This window comes from Dromiciops gliroides, chromosome 2, assembly GCF_019393635.1.
Source record: "Dromiciops gliroides isolate mDroGli1 chromosome 2, mDroGli1.pri, whole genome shotgun sequence".
NCBI lineage: Eukaryota > Metazoa > Chordata > Mammalia > Microbiotheria > Microbiotheriidae > Dromiciops > Dromiciops gliroides.
The window spans coordinates 397,405,846-397,427,903 of NC_057862.1; the positions used below are offsets into that span (position 1 = coordinate 397,405,846).

The 22,058-nt window shown below is 43.8% G+C and overlaps 1 protein-coding gene across 3 annotated transcripts in view; it reads right to left on the reverse strand.

Annotated features, from left to right (window-relative positions):
* Window positions 1-22,058, reverse strand: part of NLRC5 (NLR family CARD domain containing 5) — a 98,642-nt gene that overhangs the window by 40,586 nt on the left and 35,998 nt on the right. For all 3 annotated transcript variants that reach the window (XM_043988811.1, XM_043988812.1, XM_043988813.1), the window contains exons 6-17: window positions 19,750-21,493; window positions 18,567-18,650; window positions 18,209-18,292; window positions 15,043-15,126; window positions 14,261-14,350; window positions 13,661-13,720; window positions 9,650-9,718; window positions 9,039-9,122; window positions 7,850-7,933; window positions 4,602-4,691; window positions 1,352-1,417; window positions 232-303 (exon numbers count right to left, since the gene is read on the reverse strand). In XM_043988811.1, coding sequence (XP_043844746.1) covers window positions 232-303; window positions 1,352-1,417; window positions 4,602-4,691; window positions 7,850-7,933; window positions 9,039-9,122; window positions 9,650-9,718; window positions 13,661-13,720; window positions 14,261-14,350; window positions 15,043-15,126; window positions 18,209-18,292; window positions 18,567-18,650; window positions 19,750-21,493 — 2,611 coding nt within the window. The remainder of the gene's footprint in view (window positions 1-231; window positions 304-1,351; window positions 1,418-4,601; window positions 4,692-7,849; window positions 7,934-9,038; window positions 9,123-9,649; window positions 9,719-13,660; window positions 13,721-14,260; window positions 14,351-15,042; window positions 15,127-18,208; window positions 18,293-18,566; window positions 18,651-19,749; window positions 21,494-22,058) is intronic.

The following is a 22,058-nucleotide window of genomic DNA, read 5'->3' on the forward strand; positions in this document are numbered from 1 at the left end:
GCAGATAGCACCAATGTCTTGGGCCCCAGACCATAACCTGGGTGGCATCCCTGCTGGAGGGATGTGTCCGCTGCCACTGCTACTTCTCAATAAATTTTAAAGAGGAGCTAGATGCATTTCCATCCTGGCCAGTGACACTGCCCCTCCCACTCCCCCATCCCCCACCATCATCTAGACTTGTTAAAACAAGGATAAATGATTAGAAACATCACATCCATTCAAAAGTCCTACCTGATGACCCTGGCAGAAGGGGATGGTGGTTCAGGGCTGTTCCCGGATAGCTGGGTGTCTGAAACTGAAGCTCTAGAGGGACACACACAGAAAATAAGCTACACAAACTCTTCAGCCTGGCATTCAAGGCCCTCTATGATCCAGTTCCAAACTACTTTTCCAGGCTTCCCTCCTACTATTCCCGTACACATACCATATACCTTATACCTTATCCAAATTGGGCTCCTTACTATTCTCCAAATGCAAAAGGATCTTTGCACAGAAGAGACACTTTCTACTTTTAGAAATCTCTGGTCATCTCCCTGTAGCCTCTCCCAGTCTATTCCTCCCACCCCTTCTGTTTTTGATTAGCAAAGGGAAGATGGAGCCCCAAGACTGTGTGACTTGAGAGACAATAGTGAGTTATATCTAACCAGGGAAGTGGGCATATTTCTTCAATGACTTCACTCTGTACAAAGTGTATGCCCCATGGCCAAGGTCAGGAGCTTCATAGCTATTGTGGGAATTTGCCATATTTCTCATTAAAAGCTGAGAAGTCAGGAAAACCACTCCCCTCACAGCCACTGAGTGCTGTGGGTGGAAGGATCTGGCCCAGGCCAAAGATGATTTCAGCTGCTTAGAAGGGCAACGGCATCCAGTCTCATTTACTGAGTCCCCTCACACAGCGGGAGACCTCTGTTCTAATAGCAGAGTAGCCCTGAATGATACAAAGGTCAACAAACATGCTTCAGGTGGGCACTCATGCTGGTGTGCACACACAGACACACAGACACACACACACAGACACACACACAGACACACACACACATACAGACACACACACACATAGACACACACACAGACACACATAGACACAGACACAGACACACACACACACGCATAGACACAGACACACACAGAGACACACACACATAGACACACACACAGACACACACACATACACACAGACACACACACACAGACACACAGACAGACAGACACACACACACACACACCTTAGCAGGCACCCTCTGATGCCCCATGGAAACAGGGACAGAGATGGATAGCTGCAGAGCTCTCAAAAACAAAGAAAAAAGGAACAGCAGTAGTCACAGATCCTGAAACAACATCTGGGCAATACCTGGGTTGGGTTTGATCCTTCTCCTCATCCCCGGAAAATCTGAAGATGGCAGTTTTGTTCTTCAGGCTGCAAAAGGAAGGGAAGCAGCTGAATGAGGGGTTAGGAGACCGACTCAGTCACTGCCTTTCATAGAAACTCAGGATCGTCAGGGACCTGGAAAGCTTATCTTGTTACCTCCCTAAGATCACCCAGGACTGCTAATTTGCTTATAACTATCTAAGATTTTTAAAAATTTATTTTTTGTTGCATTTTAAGTTCTGAACTGTCTCCCTCCTTCCCCAAGATGCACTAGAGAAGGCCACCATATATATATATATATACATACATATATATATATATACATATACATATATATATATATATATATATAAACCATACTATGCATACTTCTATTTATCAGTTCTTTCTCTGGAGGAAGATAGCATCTTCTTTCATAGGTCCTTTGTAGTTGATCTGAATATCTATAATATGCAGAATAGTTTGTTTTTTCCCAGTTATTCTTTGAACAATATTGCTATTACTGTATACAACTTTCTCCTGGTCTTGTTCATTTCACTCTTCATTATTTCATGCAAGTCTTTCCATGTTTTTCTAAAATCCATCTGCTCATCATTTCTTATAGCACAGTAGTATTCCATCATAATCATACGCCACAATTTGTTTAGCCATTCCCCAATTGATGGGCATTCTCTCGATTTCCTAGTCTATGATTCTTAAATCTTTTTTTGACAGATGAACCAATATTATTGTCATAACCAACTCCGCTTGATCACCCAACTAGCCCACGGCCTTAGGAAAGTTCTTTATAACTAACTTAAATCCAACATACATTTGAAATTATGTGAAAATAGTGACCAAAATATTCATACCCTTTGACTCAGCAATTCCACTACTAGGTATATGCCCCAAGGTCAATGACCAAAAGAAAGGTGCCACATACACTAAAATATTTATAATGGCACTTTTGGTGGTAGCCAAGAACTGGAAACAAAGGAGATGCCCTTTAATTGGGGCATGCCTACATGACTATCATGGAATATTCTTGTTCTGTAAGAAACAAGTAGTTTGTTGAACACAGAGAAGCATGGAAAGACTTATATGAACTGATACAAAGTAAAGTAAGTAGTACCAGGAAAAAAATATACACAATGACTGCAACAATGCAAATGGGAACAAAAACAACAGCAACCAAACAGTGAAAACTCAATGTTATAATATTATCATGACCAAGCTTAGCATCAAATAAGACATACAAAGAGATATTTTCCCCTGCTTCATTGCTAAGATAGGGGATTATAGGTTTGGAATACTGCATTATGACAACAGTCTTTTCTAATATGTTGGTTAGTTTTGCTAGCCTTTTTTATTCTTTGCTATAAGTAGAAAATATAGATGATACCAAAAAATCAATAAAATATATTTTAAAAAATAAATAAAAATTTTTTTAATCTCTCATATATATTTAGGCATTTCCTTTGGTTCAGTCCTCAGAAGTTAAGAGTTTCACACTCTCCTCTGCATCCAACCCTCTATGGATTAGACCTCAGCTATGGGTCTCTCTGTCCTAACTATAGATAGTCACTGTTCATGGTTTGAAACTAGTTTTGAGGAAATGGAGGGTCCCCTTCCACTACAGATGAGCTTCTAAAACCAGATTTTTGCTAATACAATCCTCTTTTGAATGGCCAAGAGGAACTATGAAACATCATGCTCTAATTTATCTATTATCTGAATTTAGATTTTCAAATATTTCATTGAGTCTGCTTAAAGCAAGTTCTGTGTAGAAGGCTAAATATTAAGAATAATATGGGTTAAGATTGAAAAAAAGAGGTCATGCTAATCCACTGTTGGTGGAGTGGTGAAAACATCCAACCGTTCCGAAGAGCAATTTGGAATTATGCCCAAAAGTCCATAGAACTGTGTATACCCTTTGATCCAGCAATACCACTGCTAGGTTTATATACCAAAGACATCCCCCAAAAGAGGAAGAGACCTATTTGTACAAAAATATTTATAGCAGCTCTTTTTTGTAGTGGCTAAGAACTGGAAATCAAAGGAATGCCCATCAGTTGGGGAATGGTTAAACAAGCTGGAGCATACGATGGTGATAGAATATTATTGTGCTATAAGAAATGACAAGCAGGATGATTTCAGAAAGACCTGGAAAGACTTGTATGAATTGATGTATAGTGAAGTGGGAAGAACCAGGAGAACACTGTACACAGTGACAACAATATAGTTTGATGAATTGTGAATGACTTAACTATTCTCGGCAATACAACCATCCAAGACAATCCCAAGTGACTAATGATGAAGCATACTATCCACCTCCAAAAAAAAGAACTGATATTGACTGAACACAGACTGAAGCAAGCTACTTTCCACTTTTTTTCATTTTTTTCTTTTATTCAAGTCTTATACATAATGACTAATCTGGTAATGTTTTATATAATTGCACATGTATAATCTATATCAGATTGCTTATTGCCTCAGGGAGGGGGGAGGGGACGGAGAGAAAGAGGGATAAAATTTGGAACTCAAAACTTTAAATAAAAATGTTTATTATTTTTAAAAAAGAATCATGTGGGGCTTGCCCTGCCACCAACAAAAAGATGTCTCAAACAAATCAGTGTGGGGTCCAAAGCCTAAGGGAGAAGAAATTGAGCAGAATAAGAAAGATGTGAAGTGAGAGGACTTGGATCAGAGAGCTTGAACTGGAAGGAAACCTCCTTACCTCTGCCCTCATTTGACAGATGAGGAAAATAAGGCTTTTAGAGGTCAAGTGGTCTGCCATAGGTCACCCGGGCAGCAAGTAACAAGTCCTGTTACTCCAAGTTCAGTATTATTTTGGGGGAAGGGGCAATGAGGGTTAAGTGACTTGCCCAGGGTCACACAGCTAGTAAGTGTCAAGTGTCTGAGACTGGATTTGAACTCAGGTCCTCCTGAATCCAAGGCCAGTACTTTATCCACTGCACCACCTAGCTGGCCCCCAAGTTCAGTATTCTTTTCCACTGGACCACATTAGTTTTGGTTTCAACTCCAGGCTTTATTATTTGCTGCCTGTGTGACCTTGGGCAAATTTCCTCACCTCTAAAATTTAAGGAGAGGAGTTGGATGAGATCATCTCTAAGACAACCATAATGGAAGGGGTTGTCTTGTAGACCTGACCCTGTCCTGAAAAAAAGAAACTCCTAGCCATTGGGTGGGACAGGGAAGGTGGGAGGAGTCTCCCCCTGTGGGCTCACATTACCTGATATCTAGTTCCACTACATTCTTGCAGGCATTGGCTGATGTCAGCAAGCAATACACACCACACTCAGACAGCTCGTTATCACTGATGCTGCAAAAGAGAACATGGAAATGGTTACCAGCCCCTCTACTGAAAGCACCTCTCAATTTACAGATGCACAGATTTGGCCAATGGGCTTTTGTCATGTGAACCTTAGGGCTCTCTCTCTGGACATGTCTAGTTTGTCTCCCCATTTGGCCAAGGGCTCCTAAATGCTCTGGCCGAGCCCTCCATCCCAATTTTAATCCCTATCCATACCCATGACCACCTAGCAGAAAAGGCTTCTGGACTGTGAGTTCCTTGAAGGCCAGCCATGTGGCTCATTTCCCTTTATATCTCTGTACTACAGAAAGCTGTGTGGCAGGTGATTAGAAAAATCACAGATTCAGAGTTTCGAGGGACCTCAGGGGCTCTCTAGTTCAATCTGCACCTGAGCAGTAATTCCAGTTAGACCTCTTGAGGCAGCCCATTCTTCTTTTGAGTAACTCTAATTAGGAATTTACACACACACACACACACACACACACACACACACACACACACACACACACACATATACACACAATTTATACATACACACACACCTATGCGCATGTGTATATTTACTCACAAACACATACATAGGTATACATATATACACTTGCACACATGTGTATTTCTACATATATCATCTATCAAGCTTGAATCTATTTCTCTGAAAATTCTGCCCACTGCTTCTACTTTTGTCTGGGACCAAGCAAAACAAGTCTAATGAACACCTCTTTAAATACTTGAGGTTGGGTATCGTGATCCCCTCTAAACCTCCTCTTCAGGCTAATCCCCCCCAATTTCTTTGACTGAACTTCCCATGGGATGGTGTCCAGTCCTCCTCTGGATGTGGTCTAGTTTTCTCACTGTCCTTAAAATGTCCTGCCCAGAATTAGACCCCTGATTCCAGATCCAGTCTGACCAGGGCAAAGAATGTGGGAACAACTGCTTCTCTCATTCTGGATACCATGTCTCTCTTGATTCAGCTTTGGATCCCACGAGTTTTTGCAACTGTCATTTCACACCATGGACTCATATTAAGCCTGCAGTTCAGTGTAGCTGTCAGTCAGATCTTCTTCATCAGAACTGTGGTTTAGTTACACCTCCCTTATCTTGAATGTTTGTTTACTGGATGAATGAATGGTGAGGGAGCTTGGACAGAGTTAGCAAAAACAAAAGCTAGTGTATGTGTATATGTGTGTGTGTGTGTGTGTGTGTGTGTGTGTGTGTGTGTTTCGGGCAGGTGGGGCTCGTCAGCCTTGGCAGGCGACCCGCCTAGGGGAAGGAAACCCTGATTTTAAACCTCCGCTGCCTTGCAGCTATACCCATATACGGGAAAGGCTTCGGGAGTTAATCCCAAGGAAAAATCAGGAGTCGGAGTCCCTTAGGCAGTTGGATGTTGGACATCACATCCCTCTGGCAACTCCTGCGGTGGCACTGGTGCCAAACTGTATCGGCTCTGCCTCTCCTTTGGACCCACCAATGTCTCCAAGAGGAAAAACCTGCTGCATGGGCAACAGCTTATTTTCCATATTGATCCGCCCAGGTCAGTGCCCTGGAGAGGATACTCCAGCTACTCCTTACGGGGTAGATACAACACGGGATGCGGCAGTTACCGGTTATAAGTCACTCAGGAGCTGTGGCTCCCATATCGGACTGCACAGCCACACTGTGGCCTGTGGCTCTTCAAGGCGCTGATCCATGGTCATCCGTGACTGGTGGAGGCCTACTACGTGTGTGTGTGTATGCATATATATATATATATATATATATATACACACATGCACACACATACACATACATATATATATACACATGTATTGCTATAATATTTGCAAAATGCTTTACAAATGTTATCTCATTTGATCCTCACAACAATCCTGAGGGGTAGGTGCTATTATTTCTATTTTTCAGATGAAGAAACTGAGGCAGATAGAGGTTAAGTGACTTATCTTAGGTCATACAGCTGGTAAGTGTCTACAGCTAGACTGGAACTCAATATGTAAACAGTGTAGTGTTGTAGAAAGAGCACTGGACTAGGAGGTAAGATTCCTGGATTCTAGTCTCGGCTTGGCTGCCAAATCTAGGTGATCTTAATTTTTTATTCTCTTATAAAACTATAACCTGGGGGGGTGGCTAGGTGGCACAGTGGATAAAGCACTGGCCCTGAATTCAGGAGTACCTGAGTTCAAATCCAGCCTCAGACACTTGACACTTACTAGCTGTGTAACGCTGGGCAAGTCACAACCCCCATTGCCCTGCAAAAAAAAACCAAAACAAAACAAAACAACAACAAAAACCCTATAACCTGGGCAAATATTGCAAACATGAGTATGAGTATCTTCACACACACACACACACACACACACACACACACACACACACACACACACAAGAATAGAAAAAGAGGACTTCATAGGAAATTATTCATCTCTACTGTGTTCCAATTGCTTTTTTTAAAAATTAATTCAAATTTAATGTGCTGGTTCAAACTGCCCTGCTTCTCTGTGTCCCCTTCTGAACTTCCTTCTACTCTCTTCTGTGTATTTTTTTTGGGGGGGGGAGGGGGGCGGGGCAATGAGGGTTAAGTGACTTGCCCAGGGTCACACAGCTAGTGTCTGAGGTTGGATTTGAATTTCTGTGTATTTTTAAAAGGATCCTTTGAAGCTTTCTTTTTTGGGGCATAAATATCGCACTTCCATGTCCTCTCTTAACTCCCCCTTTCCCCCCAAAAGCCCTTATCTTAGGAAAGATCTACCCCTTCTCTAAGAGTTATTTTCCTCTTCTGAAAATGGAGGAATACATGATTTCTTTTTTTTTTTTAAGTGAGGCAATTGGGGTTAAGTGACTTGCCCAGGGTCACACAGCTAGTAAGTGTTAAGTGTCTGAGGCTGGATTTGAACTCAGGTACTCCTGACTCCAGGGCCGGTGATCTATCCACTGTGCCACCTAGCTGCCCCGGAATACATGATTTCTAATGGACCTTTCAGCTCTGACCCTAATCTAGGCTTGTCCACAGTTCTTCTCCTGATGAATTTTCAGGTTATTTCATTGTGTGATGTGAATTATATATTTTAATTGCACACTCTGCTCCTGACCAAGGCTCACTGAAAATTGCATGCCTCACTGCTATATTCTCAGCATCTTCTGCTCCCCATTATAGAACTTGGCCTGGGACCTACTTAAACTGTTTGGTGATCTGTAAATGAGGCAGAATCTCTGCTAGTTCCCGGCATCCTTCATCTTCCAGCTTGTTTCCTGATAAACTGAAACACAGACAAGAGAGAAGTGGTTAGTGCCTTCATCTCTCACCTACTTTCCTGATAATAGAGACACAGACAAGTGAGAAGTCATTAGTGCCTTCACCCTAGGGAAGGCTGAGGGACTTGGAACCATATGTTCATCTCCCCTGTAGCCACAACTTCCCTACCTGCCCCAGTAGCTCCAGATAGAGGTGGGAAGATCTACTCTCCGCCTATAACAGATGGACTTACTAGTACTCAGGCTCTGTCTGATCACTGAGGAATCTTTCCCCCTCTCTCCACGCCCTATTCTAAAAGGGAAAGGAAAGAATTTGGGCCAGAGCCAATTTATCAGGAAAGGTATTTCTTTTGCCCCTGGATTGTACTTTCCCTGAGAAAAGAATGGGATTCATGTCAGTGTTTGTTCTAAACTCTACCCTTCCTGACATTACATAGGATTCCACCAATCCCAAAGAACCACCCCTTGTGGCCTGTAACTCTCTCTCCTCTAAAAACAACCCTCTAAAAACACCGCCCCCCAAAAAACCTAAACCCCAAACAAACAACTTGGCAATCTTTCTAGTTTTTTGTTTTTTGCTGGGAGATTGTTCCATCTTGACTCAGGGAAAATGCTGATAAAGTGGAGGGTGAGACTAGGGTGTTGTAGGCTGGAAAAGCAGGGAGAATTGCATTCTGCTCCTTTTCCCTTCCCCTTCCCGTCCCCCTTCCTCTCCCCTCTAGTTGAGAAATGTGCCTAATTTGCCATTAATGTACTCTCTAGATTCTCAGGTAGTTGGGAACCAAGTTATCACCCACACACATCACCTGCTGAGACACAGCTGTTTGCTTGCCCTATCTCCCTGATCTGGATGAAAAACAGGGGCTCTGGAAGCAACAGCCTCACTAAGGCCACCTCCTCTGACGTCATTCTCTAGTGTACAGTACAATCTATAATGTAGAATGGATGCCTGGGGCTCCTCAAACCTGGGGATCCCGGGACAGCTACCCCTGTTGCCATTATGGCAATCCACCTCTGCCTCTTCCCATCCTTCTGGTCTCTTCCTCCAACTTCCCAACCTCATTCAGTCACTTGGGGCCCATGGGACTGGAGCTGGGGGGTTGTACTCACTCCACTTCTTCCAGGTAGGGCCTGTGCTTGAGCATCTCAGCTATATCCTTTGCATGGTGGACGCCAAGGTTGCATTTCTGAAGCCTGGAGGTTTGGGGGGAGATTTGAGGAAGGAAAGGGAGATTAAGGGAAGTGTCCCATCAAGCCAGGTAGAGATGATGTTCTTATCTGAGCCAGAACAAGCCACATGAGAACTGTCTCCTCACTACTAATACTTTACTGAGTCCAGGAAGAATTGTGCAGGTTACCCCTCAACCCAAATATCACTCCTACATGACTCCTCCCAGGGGTTCCACCCTTCTTCTGTTTGGGAGATCATCTATTAAGACTAGGTACTAAGGTATGGAGGCACTGAGGTCTGCCTTTGTAAAAGGAATGTACATACTGATGAAATTACTGATTCTTTTTTTTTTTTTTTTTTAGTGAGGCAATGGGGGTTAAGTGACTTGCCCAGGGTCACACAGCTAGTAAGTGTCAAGTGTCTGAGGCCGGATTTGAACTCAGGTAATCCTGACTGCAGGGCCAGTGCTCTATCCACTATGCCACCTAGCTTCCCCATAATTACTGATTCTTGAATTATCTATCAATTTTCTCAACTTCACCCTTCTTACCTGAATGTTAGCTTTCTGGCCTGAGTCACAACCTTATCTTGAGGTTCATTTTTCTTCACATTCTGGGATCTACAGAAAATAAACCCAAGAAAACTAAAGGAAAAACCCTTTAAAATACCTTCTAGAAGTCAGAAAGCATTAAACAAAATACCCCAGATCTAGACCCCAACCAGCCAACTTGCCAGGATATCAGGCACAAATAACCATAGTAATTTTCAAGCTTACATTGGTGACCAAGGGGGAAAATTAAAACACTCGGGCCTAATAAAGGTAGTGGTTAGGAGCTGCAGGACTCTACCTCTGGAAGGTAGCCAGAATGGATTTTCAGAATATAGCAATAGTAATATTGCTATCAACACTACCAATAATAACTGTTTCCATTTACATAATTATTATTAAGATGTTGGTGTTTAATTTGAAATAAAGAAGCCAACTCATTCTGAAAGAAAGCTCACATCTAGGAAAAGTTCCTTCAAAGATTCTATGATGTTGCAGTAGATAAAGCACTGGCTCTGGATTCCGGAGGACCTGAGTTCAAATCCAACCTCAGACATATGACACTTACTTACTAGCTGTATGACCCTGGGCAAGTCACTTAACCTTCATTGCCCCACCCCCTAAAAAGATTCTATGATGCATTTTGGGTAGCTATGCAGTGAATAGCAGTTACTTGTTCTAATCTTTCTAGAATTTTTTTTTTGCAGGGCAATGAGGGTTAAGTGACTTGCCCAGGGTCACACAGCTAGTGAGTGTCAAGTGTCTGAGACTGGATTTGAACTCAGGTCCTCCTGAATCCAGGGCTGGTGCTTTATCCACTGTGCCACCTAGCTGTCCCAAATTTTTATATATATGTGTGTATATGTGTGTGTATATGAACTTCTCCATCTAGATGAATGTTGTCCTCTTTCAAGCATTCCTTTGGAGTGGCCATATACTTATTCCAGTAAAGCTGGCTGATTCTGCTCAAAACACCTCTTTAGGAACTGCTGTCAATTCTATACATTCCTGTCCTTTTTAAACCTCCTCATAAGTAGCATATCTTCCTCCTTTATGGTAGGATTTGATATTTAGAAACAAGCCAAAAGTCACTCAGAGATAATTCAAGTGAAGTAGGTAACCAGGCTCAAACTGTTTTGACTGAAGGGAAAGGTGGGGATGAGGTGGAGCAGGGTGGAGGGGGAGCAGATGGGGAACTGTCAAGAGTGGAAAAGCCAATCAGTAAGCTTTCAATGCTTCTGCATTTGGCAGAATCTCTCAAATGCTTCAGAATTTGCAAATAAGGAACCTGGAGGCTTTTAGACCTTGTGGGATGGATTCTACCAGAATAATGCCAAAGTAACAATGTGCTTTAGATATGAGTATTTCCTTGGGTCTTGAGATCCCAGGTTCAAATCTCAGCTTTCTTTCTTACTGTCAGTGTGACCATGGATAAATCATTTTAATCTCTGTGAGCCTCAGTTTTCTTACCTGTAAAAGGAGGAGGTTGGCCCAAATGATCTCTGAGTGCTTAAATCATTAGCTGGAGTTTTTCACTGCTAATTGAAAATATCGTAGTACACTAATGGTTTCTATTTTCTTCATCCCCAATGGTATTTTGAAAGATTAGAACAAGTAACTACTATTCACTGCATGGTGAATACAGCATAGAAAATGCTCAAAATACAGCATAGAAAGTTTTGAAGAAGCTTTTCCTAGATGCAAGGTTTCTTTCAGAATAAGTTGGCTTCTTTAATTCCAAATTTAACACCAGCCATCATTCTAATAAGTAACTACCTGCTTGAAAAAAAACAATCACCACACCTTTGGCTTTTTCATCACTTCATTAGGATTAACTCCTTCTTGCATGATCACAGTCAATTTCTTCACTTGCTTTCACCCTTTTGTATCAGTCAGAAATTATCTCATTGACACAGCATCAGCCTCACAAGCTTCTGTTAACATGTCCAGCATCTTACTTTCTGACCCCACGTCACAGAAAACTTGTCATTACTTCTCTGCCCTTGATAGCAGTCAATAATACAGATGTGAGCATAAGACCTACACTTCTACAGAAGACCACACAACCATGGTTAGACTAGGCAAACTACAAACTCATGTTGGCTAATCTCAACGGGTCTCCCACATCTACATGCTAAGTCCTTTCCAGTTTTACTCCATTGTCCTCCATCCAAATCTTCTGCCCCCTCCTTGTTGGCAGAGGACCTCATATCTTCTACTTTACTAAGAAAACTGGTTCCAAAGGTTTTTCATGCCAGGGTGGCAGTGGGGATAAGCTCCCACTCTCTATAAAATGCTCCAATGGTGTGTGTCTCAAATAGCCTCTGACAACCGAAGCCCAACTCCTGGTCTTCTTGTGGCGGAACTGTTTCCACTAACAGGAGAAGGGGTGAAGGCGAGTCACTGGCACCTTAAAAACCAGTTGCTTCGAGCAGGTGGGGCTCATCAGCCTTGTCAGGCAACCCACCTAGGGGAAGGAACCCTGATTTTAAACCTCCGCTGCCTTGCAGCTATACCCATATATGGGAAAGGCTTCGGGAGTTAACCCTGAGGAAAAATCAGGAGTCGGAGTCCCTTAGGCAGTTGGATGTTGGACATCACATTCCTCTGGCAACTCCTTCAGCAGCACTGGTGCCAAACTGTATTGGCTCTGCCTCTCCTTTGGATCCACCAGTGTCGTGGAGAGGGAAAACCTGCTGCATGGGCAACAGCTTGTTTTCCATATTTGATCTGCCCAGGCCAGCGCCCTGGAGAGGACACTCCAGCTACTCCTCATGGGGTAGATACAACACGGGACTCAGCAGTTACCGGTCAGACTGCACAGCCACACTGTGGCCTGTGGCTCTTCAAGGCGCTGATCCATGGTCGTCTGAGACTGGTGGAGGCCTACTACTACTACTACTACTACTACTACTACTAAGAAAACTGAGGTCATTTGTTATAAACTCCTTCTTAAATAAGGCTTCATTCCTTCCTTTCCTCTTCCCTCAAGAACTGGCCACTCTGGAATGTACAGTTTTGTTATAGTCACTTCATGCAGTCAACAGGAAACTATTGGGCAACAGACTCTTGTGTTAGGAAGATAAAGAAGGTGCCTGCCCTCACAGAGCTTATGATAAAGTAGAGGAAATGGAACAAGTATACTACTAATTTTGAGACTGATAAATACAGCAAGAATCACAAACAAACAAAAAGGCTTGTGGTGGGTTGCATATCTTTCTCTGGTTCTGATAAATTCCCTTTCACAAAAAGGGTAAGAAAAACCAGTGCTGCTGTTTATCATAGCCCCATCGAGAGAATAGAGAGATCATCTCATCCATTTCTCTTTTTTCAGAAGTGAGAAAACAGGGTAAAAGAAATTGAAAGGTAGAACAAAGGTCCCACAGTTCCTCATGGACAACATCAGGGGGAGCCCCTAGCTCATTGCTCAACAGGGACTAAGATTTCTGCTACCTTTGCTCTTTGAATAGCCTTAGGTTTTCCAAATGGATTTGACTTTATGATCTTTCCTTAACCAAGGTTTTATCCCAGCTCACATGTAATTGCTAGGTATACTCAACCTTTGCTAGTTTAGAATAGTTAGAGAAATACAGCCTAAGTTAGTGAAAAATTTGAATCAGAATGTTTTTCAAAGAAATGCACCTTTATTATTTATCAACCTAGACTAGTCTGAAACATGCACTTACCAGCTAACAGTTTATCAAAGAGAGGTCCTGCTAGTTGCTTTAATGAAATATATAAGGGTCACTTGTTAATGCAGTTAAAATAGGTCATAGATTCTAGACCTTAATCTGGTTCAACCTTCTCATTTTACAGTTGAGGAAACTGAGGTGCAGAGATGAAGTGAATTCCCTAAGTTTACATGGGGGGATAGCACAGCCAGGATTTGAACCCAGGTCTTCTGACCTTAGATCCAGTGCCCCTCCATATGCCACAGGCTGCCTCTTTGGGACTAATTGAGGCCTGCAGTCACCTGGAAAAGGGGTGTCAGAATTACCCATGCCCTCCTCTTACTGTGGCATTTCCAGAGCCTTTCCTGAGGTTACAAAGAAAAGAACGATGATGTTTGTTTGCCTGTAAAGAGAAAATCAGAAAGGAAGAATAAAGTGAGGGTCAGACTGGCAACTCACAAGCACATGGCGACAATCATAATAATAATACTAGTTAACATCTATGTAACACTTACTATATGTCAGACACTGTGCTAAGTACTTTACAATTATAAACTCGTTTGATCCTCACAGTGGGGGTAGTAGGTGCAATTTTTATCCCCATTTTATAGATGAGGAAACTGAGGCAAACAGACCCCTGCCCAGGGTCACACATCTAGCAAATGTCTGAGGCCAAATTTGAACTAAGGTCTTTCTGACTCCAAGTCAGACACTCTATGCACTGAACCACTGAGCTGGTGTATGAAGTGATTCCCTGCGGTGCCCCTGAGTGACCAACCTTGTCATCCTTGAGGTCCAAAGCCCAAGCATACGAAACATGTCCCATCATCAGAGATCACTGTCTGCTTTCTTCCTAACCTCCATCCCCTGGCCCACCAACTTCTCCCTGGCCCTTGAGCCCCAACTTCTGAAGGGGGTCTCTGACTGAGAACACATGGCTCACCTAATCTCCAGGGTGGTGATTTGGGGGTAAGAAACTGCTTCCTTTGCCAAGTCAAGGACGGTCTGAACAGAAACTGCATTTCGGCTTAAGCTGTGGATTTGAGGCAGAGAATCGAGGTATCAGCTGAGCTTTGCAAAGAATGGACAACCAGAACAGAAATTCTGCACAGCCCAAACTTCCCAGTATCAGCTCTTCCTCCCAGCTCTATTCTCACCTTCCTACCTCAATGCATTACTCGTCTTATATGAATTTTGCATGTCTCACTGCTCAGAGGCTCTGAACATGTAAGTGCCTAGTGAATATCCAGTTTACTGAACTTCTGAAAAGAAGCTGTAATCTAATTATAACATGTCCCAAGTAATGTCACAATAGAAGGGTGGGGGACTAGAAAAAGAAGAGTAAGAGAATATGAACCTGTTCCAGCACTGCCCAGGAAATAACAACTTGATCTTGGCCCTTGACCCTAGGACACTTCCGTCTGGACCCTGCTCCTGAGCCTTGCCACTGAGGCTTGGCTAGGAGGAGCCAGAGAGGTCTCCCAACCCACAGCCTGCCCCACTGAGTTCAGAATCCTGCCATAAAATTCAGTGACAAACCTTGCCATTGCCTCATATTTCATTGGGAGAATGACCCTACTCTACTCCTGGGTTTTACCTGAATGGGTTCTAGGGGACCCTCAGATACTTGTGGTTGGTGGTGTGGAGGAGAGAGAGACGGGCACAAGCTGCTTATGATAAGCTTTGTCTACCTTGGCCTGAAATGAGTCGGAGGTAGCTACTTACTCAATTTTCTTTAATCGCTGCACCTTGTGGAGCACCTTGATGATCTTTTGACAAGAAGGATCATTCAATTTGTTGTCCTGCAAACTGAAACACGACACGCATCATTATCTTGGGGCTGTCTGATCCTAGGATTCTATTTATTGAGTATCTCAGAGCGCTCTGCCAAGCTCAGAAGAGGCAGACAACTACCATGACTCTCCCTGGTACAAGACACAAAGCCCAGAGAGCACAAGTGATTTGCCCACCCAGCAAGCAAGGCAGAGGTGGCAAATCCTCCCTCTCTCCTCTGGGCTTTGCTTTTCTCTCTGCCAATCTCATTTTGACTCAGTATTCTTTCCTTTTCAGGTTCATTAGGACAGTTTCCACTGAAGGGCTCCTTTTCTCACTCCTCAATTGCCTCACAGCTGGTCTACAGGGTAACAGGACTGAATATTCAGTTCTAGGCTTTCCCACAGTTTAAATGCAGTGGAATCACTCAGCACCAGGGATCTATCTAGAAGGTAAGTGAGGTAGGGCCAGAAAGACAATGTGTTCTAGACTGAACTCTATCGCTAACTAGCTCTGGGACACAAGTCTTTTCTTCTGTTAAGGAGAAACAATAACTCCTTTCCCAATTGCTTTGAAACACTGTTGTGAGAATCAAATGCAATACAGATGCAAAGGCACTTTGAAAAGTCCAAAGCTCCATACTTATGTAAATTATAGTTGTTATTAAGATAGTCTTAGGGCAGCTAGGTGGTGCAGAGGATAGAGCACCGGCCCTGGAGTCAGGAGGACCTGAGTTCAAATCTGGCCTCAGACACTTAACACTTACTAGCTGTGTGACCCTGGGCAAGTCACTTAACCCCAATTGCCTCACACACACACAAAAAAGATAGTCTTTCTTAAGCCATCATTTTCCAAGGTTGTGGGGTTTGGGTTTCTTTTTTCTTTTTCTTTTTCTTTTTCTTTTCTTTTCTTTTTTTTTTTTTGCGGGACAATGAGGGTTAAGTGGCTTGCCCAGGGTCACACAGCTAGTGTCAAGTGTCTGAGGCCGGATTTGAATTCAGGTCCTCCTGAATCCAAGGCCGGTGCTTTATCCACTGTACCACCTAGCTGCTCCCAAGGTTTTTTTTTAAAGTTTGAAGCACACCTATAAACTTATGCAAACACTTGTGGGACTTTATAATAAGAGCTGATATTTATGTAGGGCTTTAGTCAGTCAATAAACATTAAGTGCCTACTATATGCCAGGCACTCTGCTAAGTTCTGGGGATACAAAAAAGGGCAAAAGACAATCCCTGACCTTATGGAAACATAGTCTAAGGGGAGAGACAACAAGCAAACAAATATGTACCCTAAAAAGCTATATGTAGGATATATAGGAATTAATTCAAAGAGGGAAAACACTAGAATTAAGAGGGATTGGGAAAGGCTTTTGGATTTTATCTGGGATTTAAAGGAAGCCAGGGAGGGCGGCAGTTGGAGTGAGAAGGGAGAATGTTCCAGGCATGGGGGACAGTCAGAGAAGATGCAGGAAGCTGAGAGATGGAGAGTCTTATCTGTGGAACAGTCAGGAGGCCAGTGTCACTGGATGGAAGAGTACATGGTGGGCAGTAAGGTATAAGAAGACTAGAAAGGTGGGAGGGGGCTGGGTAATGAAGGGCTTTGATGGCAAACAGATGATTTAGGGTTACAAAGCATTTCACATATGGACTCCCAGCCCCTCTCATATGTAGACTTCATTGTATTGTTAAAAGAGAGGGAATAGAAACTTAGGGACTCACAGCTAACTGTCCTCTGTGGAGGTACTGAAAGACATAGTGAAGAGAAATTCTTTTCTGAGGAGTTAACTACCCTTGAAGAATGATTAAATGCAAGATGACAAGAGTTAACTGTCATCATTGAAGAATCTGAAGAAATTACTTTAGAGAACTGAGTTTAACTCTTCTTCTGTGGAGATTACCCACTTTCTGTTTTTGTTTTTTGTTTTTTTAGTGAGGCAATTGGGGTTAAGTGACTTGCCCAGGGTCACACAGCTAGTAAGTGTTAAGTGTCTGAGGCCGGATTTGAACTCAGGTACTCCTGACTCCAGGGCCAGTGCTCTATCCACTGTGCCACCTAGCTGCCCCATGATTACCCACCTTCTGAGACACCCAAACTGTCATGAAAGAAACAGATTGTTGAATTGTATTTTCATAGTTGAGGATTCAGCAGTTAGGGAGAGGTGACTAGCTGTGACTGGTGATGCATCTCAGAGCTTACACATTGCTGCAACATTTTTCTATTTCTCTTGTTATTTTACATTATTTGTTACTGTTAACAAATTACATGGCCAGTAACATTGACTTTTGTCTAAGAATATGAGATGGGTTTGATGTTGAAAGGAGAAAAATTTTATGGGGAAAGGTTTCTCTGATTTATATGAACCAGAGGCTTAGAACTAATTAATTAATTATTGAGATGGCGATGATTGCCTCTATTTTATTTATGAGAATTTATGAGGTAATTTCAGAATTTACCCCCTTTATTGCCTTTGAACCCAATGACAAAAAGAATAAGGTAACAAGTCAGTAGAAGGAATGGGGATTTGGTATATTTGTGCCTGAGAGCACCTGAGGGATGTTGTTCTCACTTTGTACCATCCACCCATAGCTTCATCCATGGAACTGCTATAGGTATCTTAGCATCCTTACTTGCTTGTGAGTGACTGAGCTAGTATTCAAATCTAGTTCTTCTACCACACCATCTCCTTCATGTCCTGTCATTGTGTTCAGCCACCTGTCTGTCTATACTTTCCCAATCCTGAACATATAATGCACATATGTATGTATAATCAATGTCCTTTCCACCACAGTGCTCACCCCTTTCACCTCCTGATTATGAGTTGGCCAGGGGAAGAAGGAAGCCCAAGCTATTCCGAAGTATGCCTCAATGGTCCAACACCCTGCCACAAGATCATGGCCAAAAATGAAAACCCTCCCCTCTCTTCCATGGGCCTCAGTACCCTCTGGAATCCAGTCTTATTAATTTTGACTCCCTGACACTCCCTTTTCAGGATTACACTGCTTTGACTGGAAAGAAGTATGCTGGGCCAGCCAGTGCGGAGTGCGGAGGATTTAGGACAATTTCATTCACCTCCAAAGTTTTGGATTGGATTAATACCATCCCATTGCACCATACTCACTTAATCTCTTCCAGCTGAAGACAGTATGTAAAGGCTTGTGCCAGGTGATCAATGCCTTGAACTGAGATGTTATTTCCAGTTAACCTACAGAAGAACAGACACTGACCTCAGGTGGGGACTGAGAGAATGAATCTTGATTGAACACCAGGACAGGACCTACCCACAGGCCAAAGAGGTCTGTGCTTGAGGGTCTGGGGGGAGGGGAGTAGCCTAATGTGTGCACCCTTTCCCCAGGGAAGCCAGGAGCAGCTTTGGATGAATACAATTCCCCATGGCCTGTCCAGGGATAGGCCTGGCCAACTGAAGGAGTATGTCATATGCTACCGGAAGCTGGTTGGGTTCTAAAAAAAGAGCTCACTCAAGTTTCTTCAGATTTCCCATTGTTGGCAATATCCTGGAGAGGGCTTCTGCAAAAGCATCTCTGCACTTCCTGCTTCTAACCCTAGAGAAGGCCCAAAAGAGAGAGAAAGCGGGAAACGGCTTAAAAGACTAAAATGATATAGCTGAAATATAAATCAAAATTATATAAGATTATTGACGCAGAGATGATAAGGATCCTGAGGCCCACCAAGAAGAAAATACATAGGGTTAAAGATGTAGAGGTCATCTAGTCCAATCCCCTTATTGTCCAGATGAAGAAACTGAAACCCTGGGAGATTAAGAGACTTACCTGAGGTCACAAGTGTATTAAGCATCAAAGATGTTATTTGGACCCAGGCCCTCTTATACCAAAGGCAGTATCTTTCTACTGTACCACACTGATGCCTAATATTTTTTTTTCTGGTTTTTTTTTTTTTTTTGGTGGGGCAATGAGGGTTAAGTGACTTGCCCAGGGTCATACAGCTAGTAAATGTCAAGTGTCTGAGGCCGGATTTGAACTTAGGTACTCCTGAATCCAGGGCCAGTGCTTTATCCACTGCGCCACCTAGCTGCCCCTGATGCCTAATATTAATTTATATTTCTGTCACTTTATGGTTCACTACTTGCCCAAAGTGAATAAGAGCTCAGACCAGAACCCAGGTTCCCTCATACCACACTGGAACTAGATTCCTGAGGCCACAGGGCTTATTCTTCATTTGATGGTTGAGGAAAGTGAGTCTTTGAGAGGTTTAGTGATGAGGCCCAAGGTTACTAAGGACATTAGGTACAAAGATCAATACTTGGGGCGGCTAGGTGGCGCAGTGGATTAAGCACTGGCCCTGGATTCAGGAGGACCTGAATTCAAATCCGGCCTCAGACACTTGACACTTACTAGCTGTGTGACCCTGGGCAAGTCACTTAACCCCCATTGCCCTGCAAAACAAAACAAAACAAAACAAAGATCAATACTTGTGGCCAAGGGTCCACATATCCCAAGTTTCTGGCTGGGGTTAGGGATGATACCTGTGACCACAGAGTTAAGAAATTAGCCTCCCCACAGTGATGGAACCGATGGCCTTGTTAATGCCACCCCACTGCACTAACCTGCTTTATCAGAGCACTCAGTCCCACAAAGGGCACGTCTCCCATAAGCCTATGTTTTATCTCTCTTCCTAACTCACCTGAGACTGTCAATTTTCTCACAGCCAGCTAGGGCATCGAGGCACTGGGGCTCCAAAGAGCAGCCGGCAAAATCAAGATGAACAGAAGCAGGAGCGTGATTGATGAGAGAGGTCAGAGCAGCCAAGTCAGTGTGGTTCAAAGGGAAATTATGGAATTCCAGACTGAAAGGAAGGTGGCTCCCAATCTTCTTAAACAGCTCGGGGTCCTGGGCCTCACCCACACAGTAGCACAGCTCTATCATCTTGGGGCCTGTTAGGTTTCGGGCTTTCAGATTCTGTAACTCTTGCCGGATGGCTGCCTGCTTGGTACCCAGCAAGGATTTATCCTGTTGTGACAAGTGACTCAGGAAGGGGTGGCAGGCCTGGGAGGAGAAGCCTGACAAAAAGGTGTGGAAGCGATCAAGGAGTTCTGTCTTGGCTTCGGTCCTCAGGGACCATTTGGACTTGAGGAAGAAGTTGCAGCACAGCTCGGCCTTATCTATGGTGGGGTTCACCATCAGATAGAGTGCCGCAAAGAACTCCTGGAGGCTGAGGTGGACGAAGGCATAGCATACCTCTTGCTTCCCGATTCCTGTCCTCACCCAGAAGGAAGACAGTAGGTTGTGGGTAACTGCGAAGGCCACTACCTGTTCAGGTATATGATCTGGGTAGAATACTACTTGTTTGGCCTTTAGCCCTTTGAAAGCTAGTTCACCAAGGCCTAGAAGATCCTGGGAGTCCTTGCTCAGCCAGGTGCCCTTGTCCCCAGAGGCCCCCTGCTTCCGGCTGATGAAGACATGGAGCATCTGTATATAGAGCTGGGTGACTGTTGTGGGGAAGGTCATAGTATTGCCCGGGAGCAGGAAGTGATAGAGGCAGATGCAGATGATACAGCACAGAGCTGGGAGAGAACACAGGCTCTGGAGCCAGGCATTGTCCCTGAGTTGGGTGAGGGCCATATCCCGGGAGGGTAGTCCATGGAAGAAGTTGCTGACATACTTCTCGATCTGTGACCAGTCAAACCCCCAGACCTTGAACACTGATGTGGCTGTTTCCAGCAAGAAGTCTGGGATCTTCCCAGGGCGTGAGGTGGTTACCACCCAGCAGCCTGGCAGGAGGGATCCACTACAGAGGCTAGAGAACAGTGTGGCAACAGGCAGAGGCAGGGTGGGATCTCGGGGGTCCTCAACACAGGACCCTGCACTAGGCCAGGTGCCTAGGAACTCGTCCAGCCCATCGAAGATCAGCAGAACCTGACGGGCATTCTCCTGCAGATGCTGGAAGATGGCGCCAGACTCATCATCTGCGTTCAGGTATAACTCAAAGAGAAGCTGGGGAAGGGTCAGATTTTGGGTCACTAGGTTAAGCTGGCGGAATTCAAAGAGGAAAACCTTGCTGAACTGCTCCAGCTCACCATTCGCCCACTTCTGGCAGATTCGATGCATCAGCATGCTCTTCCCTGCTCCTGGTTTCCCAATCAGGACTGTTACCTTGGTGCCTGTACCTGATTGGCTCTTGAATAGGTCTTGGACCTTCAAATTAGCCCCATCCTCTACCTGAAGAGGTCCTGTCAGAACACCATCCGATGGTTTCTCTGGGTTCTCCTTCAGCCAGGTTACCTTGCTCAGACGCACGACTGGGTCCACATAGATCTGGCTGAAGGAGAATCGTTGTCTTTGCTGGGTTATGGTGTCTTTTTCTTGTGTGCTTCCATACCTCCGCAGGACCAAAGTCCTCAGGTGCTTCTCATACCTTCTGATCAACTCTGCATGAGATCCAGGGTGGGGGAAACAGGGAAATTGATGAGTTTCAGTTTCCTCTTCATTCTTCCCCTCTAAGATCTTACTTGTGATTCTGCCACAAGTACAGGGGAAGAGTGGTACAGGGAAAATGAATTAATCTATTTCTCTCCCTATTAGCTTGCGTGGAAACACAAAATTTGAGAGTTGGAAAGAATCTCAGCAGCCAGCTAGCATAATTCATACCTCCCAAAGACCCCTCATTACAATGCATCTAACAACTGATCACAGAGCCTCTACTTAAAGACCTCCAGTGATGGGAGGACACCTTGCCCCTTTTTGATTTCTGCTCATTGCTCCTGGTTCAGGGCTCTTCCACATCAGTTGGGATGCCCTTAGGCAGGAGTGTCCTGGAGCCAGCTCTAACCAGCTCACAAGAGCCATCTATTAAATTTTTAGTCTGAGCATTTACCCCTCGGAATTTTGTAAATACTACAAATCAGGGCTTGGTTTATTGTTTTGTTGAATGCATAGACTTAAGAAAGTGATTGAAAAAAATGCTAATAATGCAGATTAAACTTTAAAATGTAT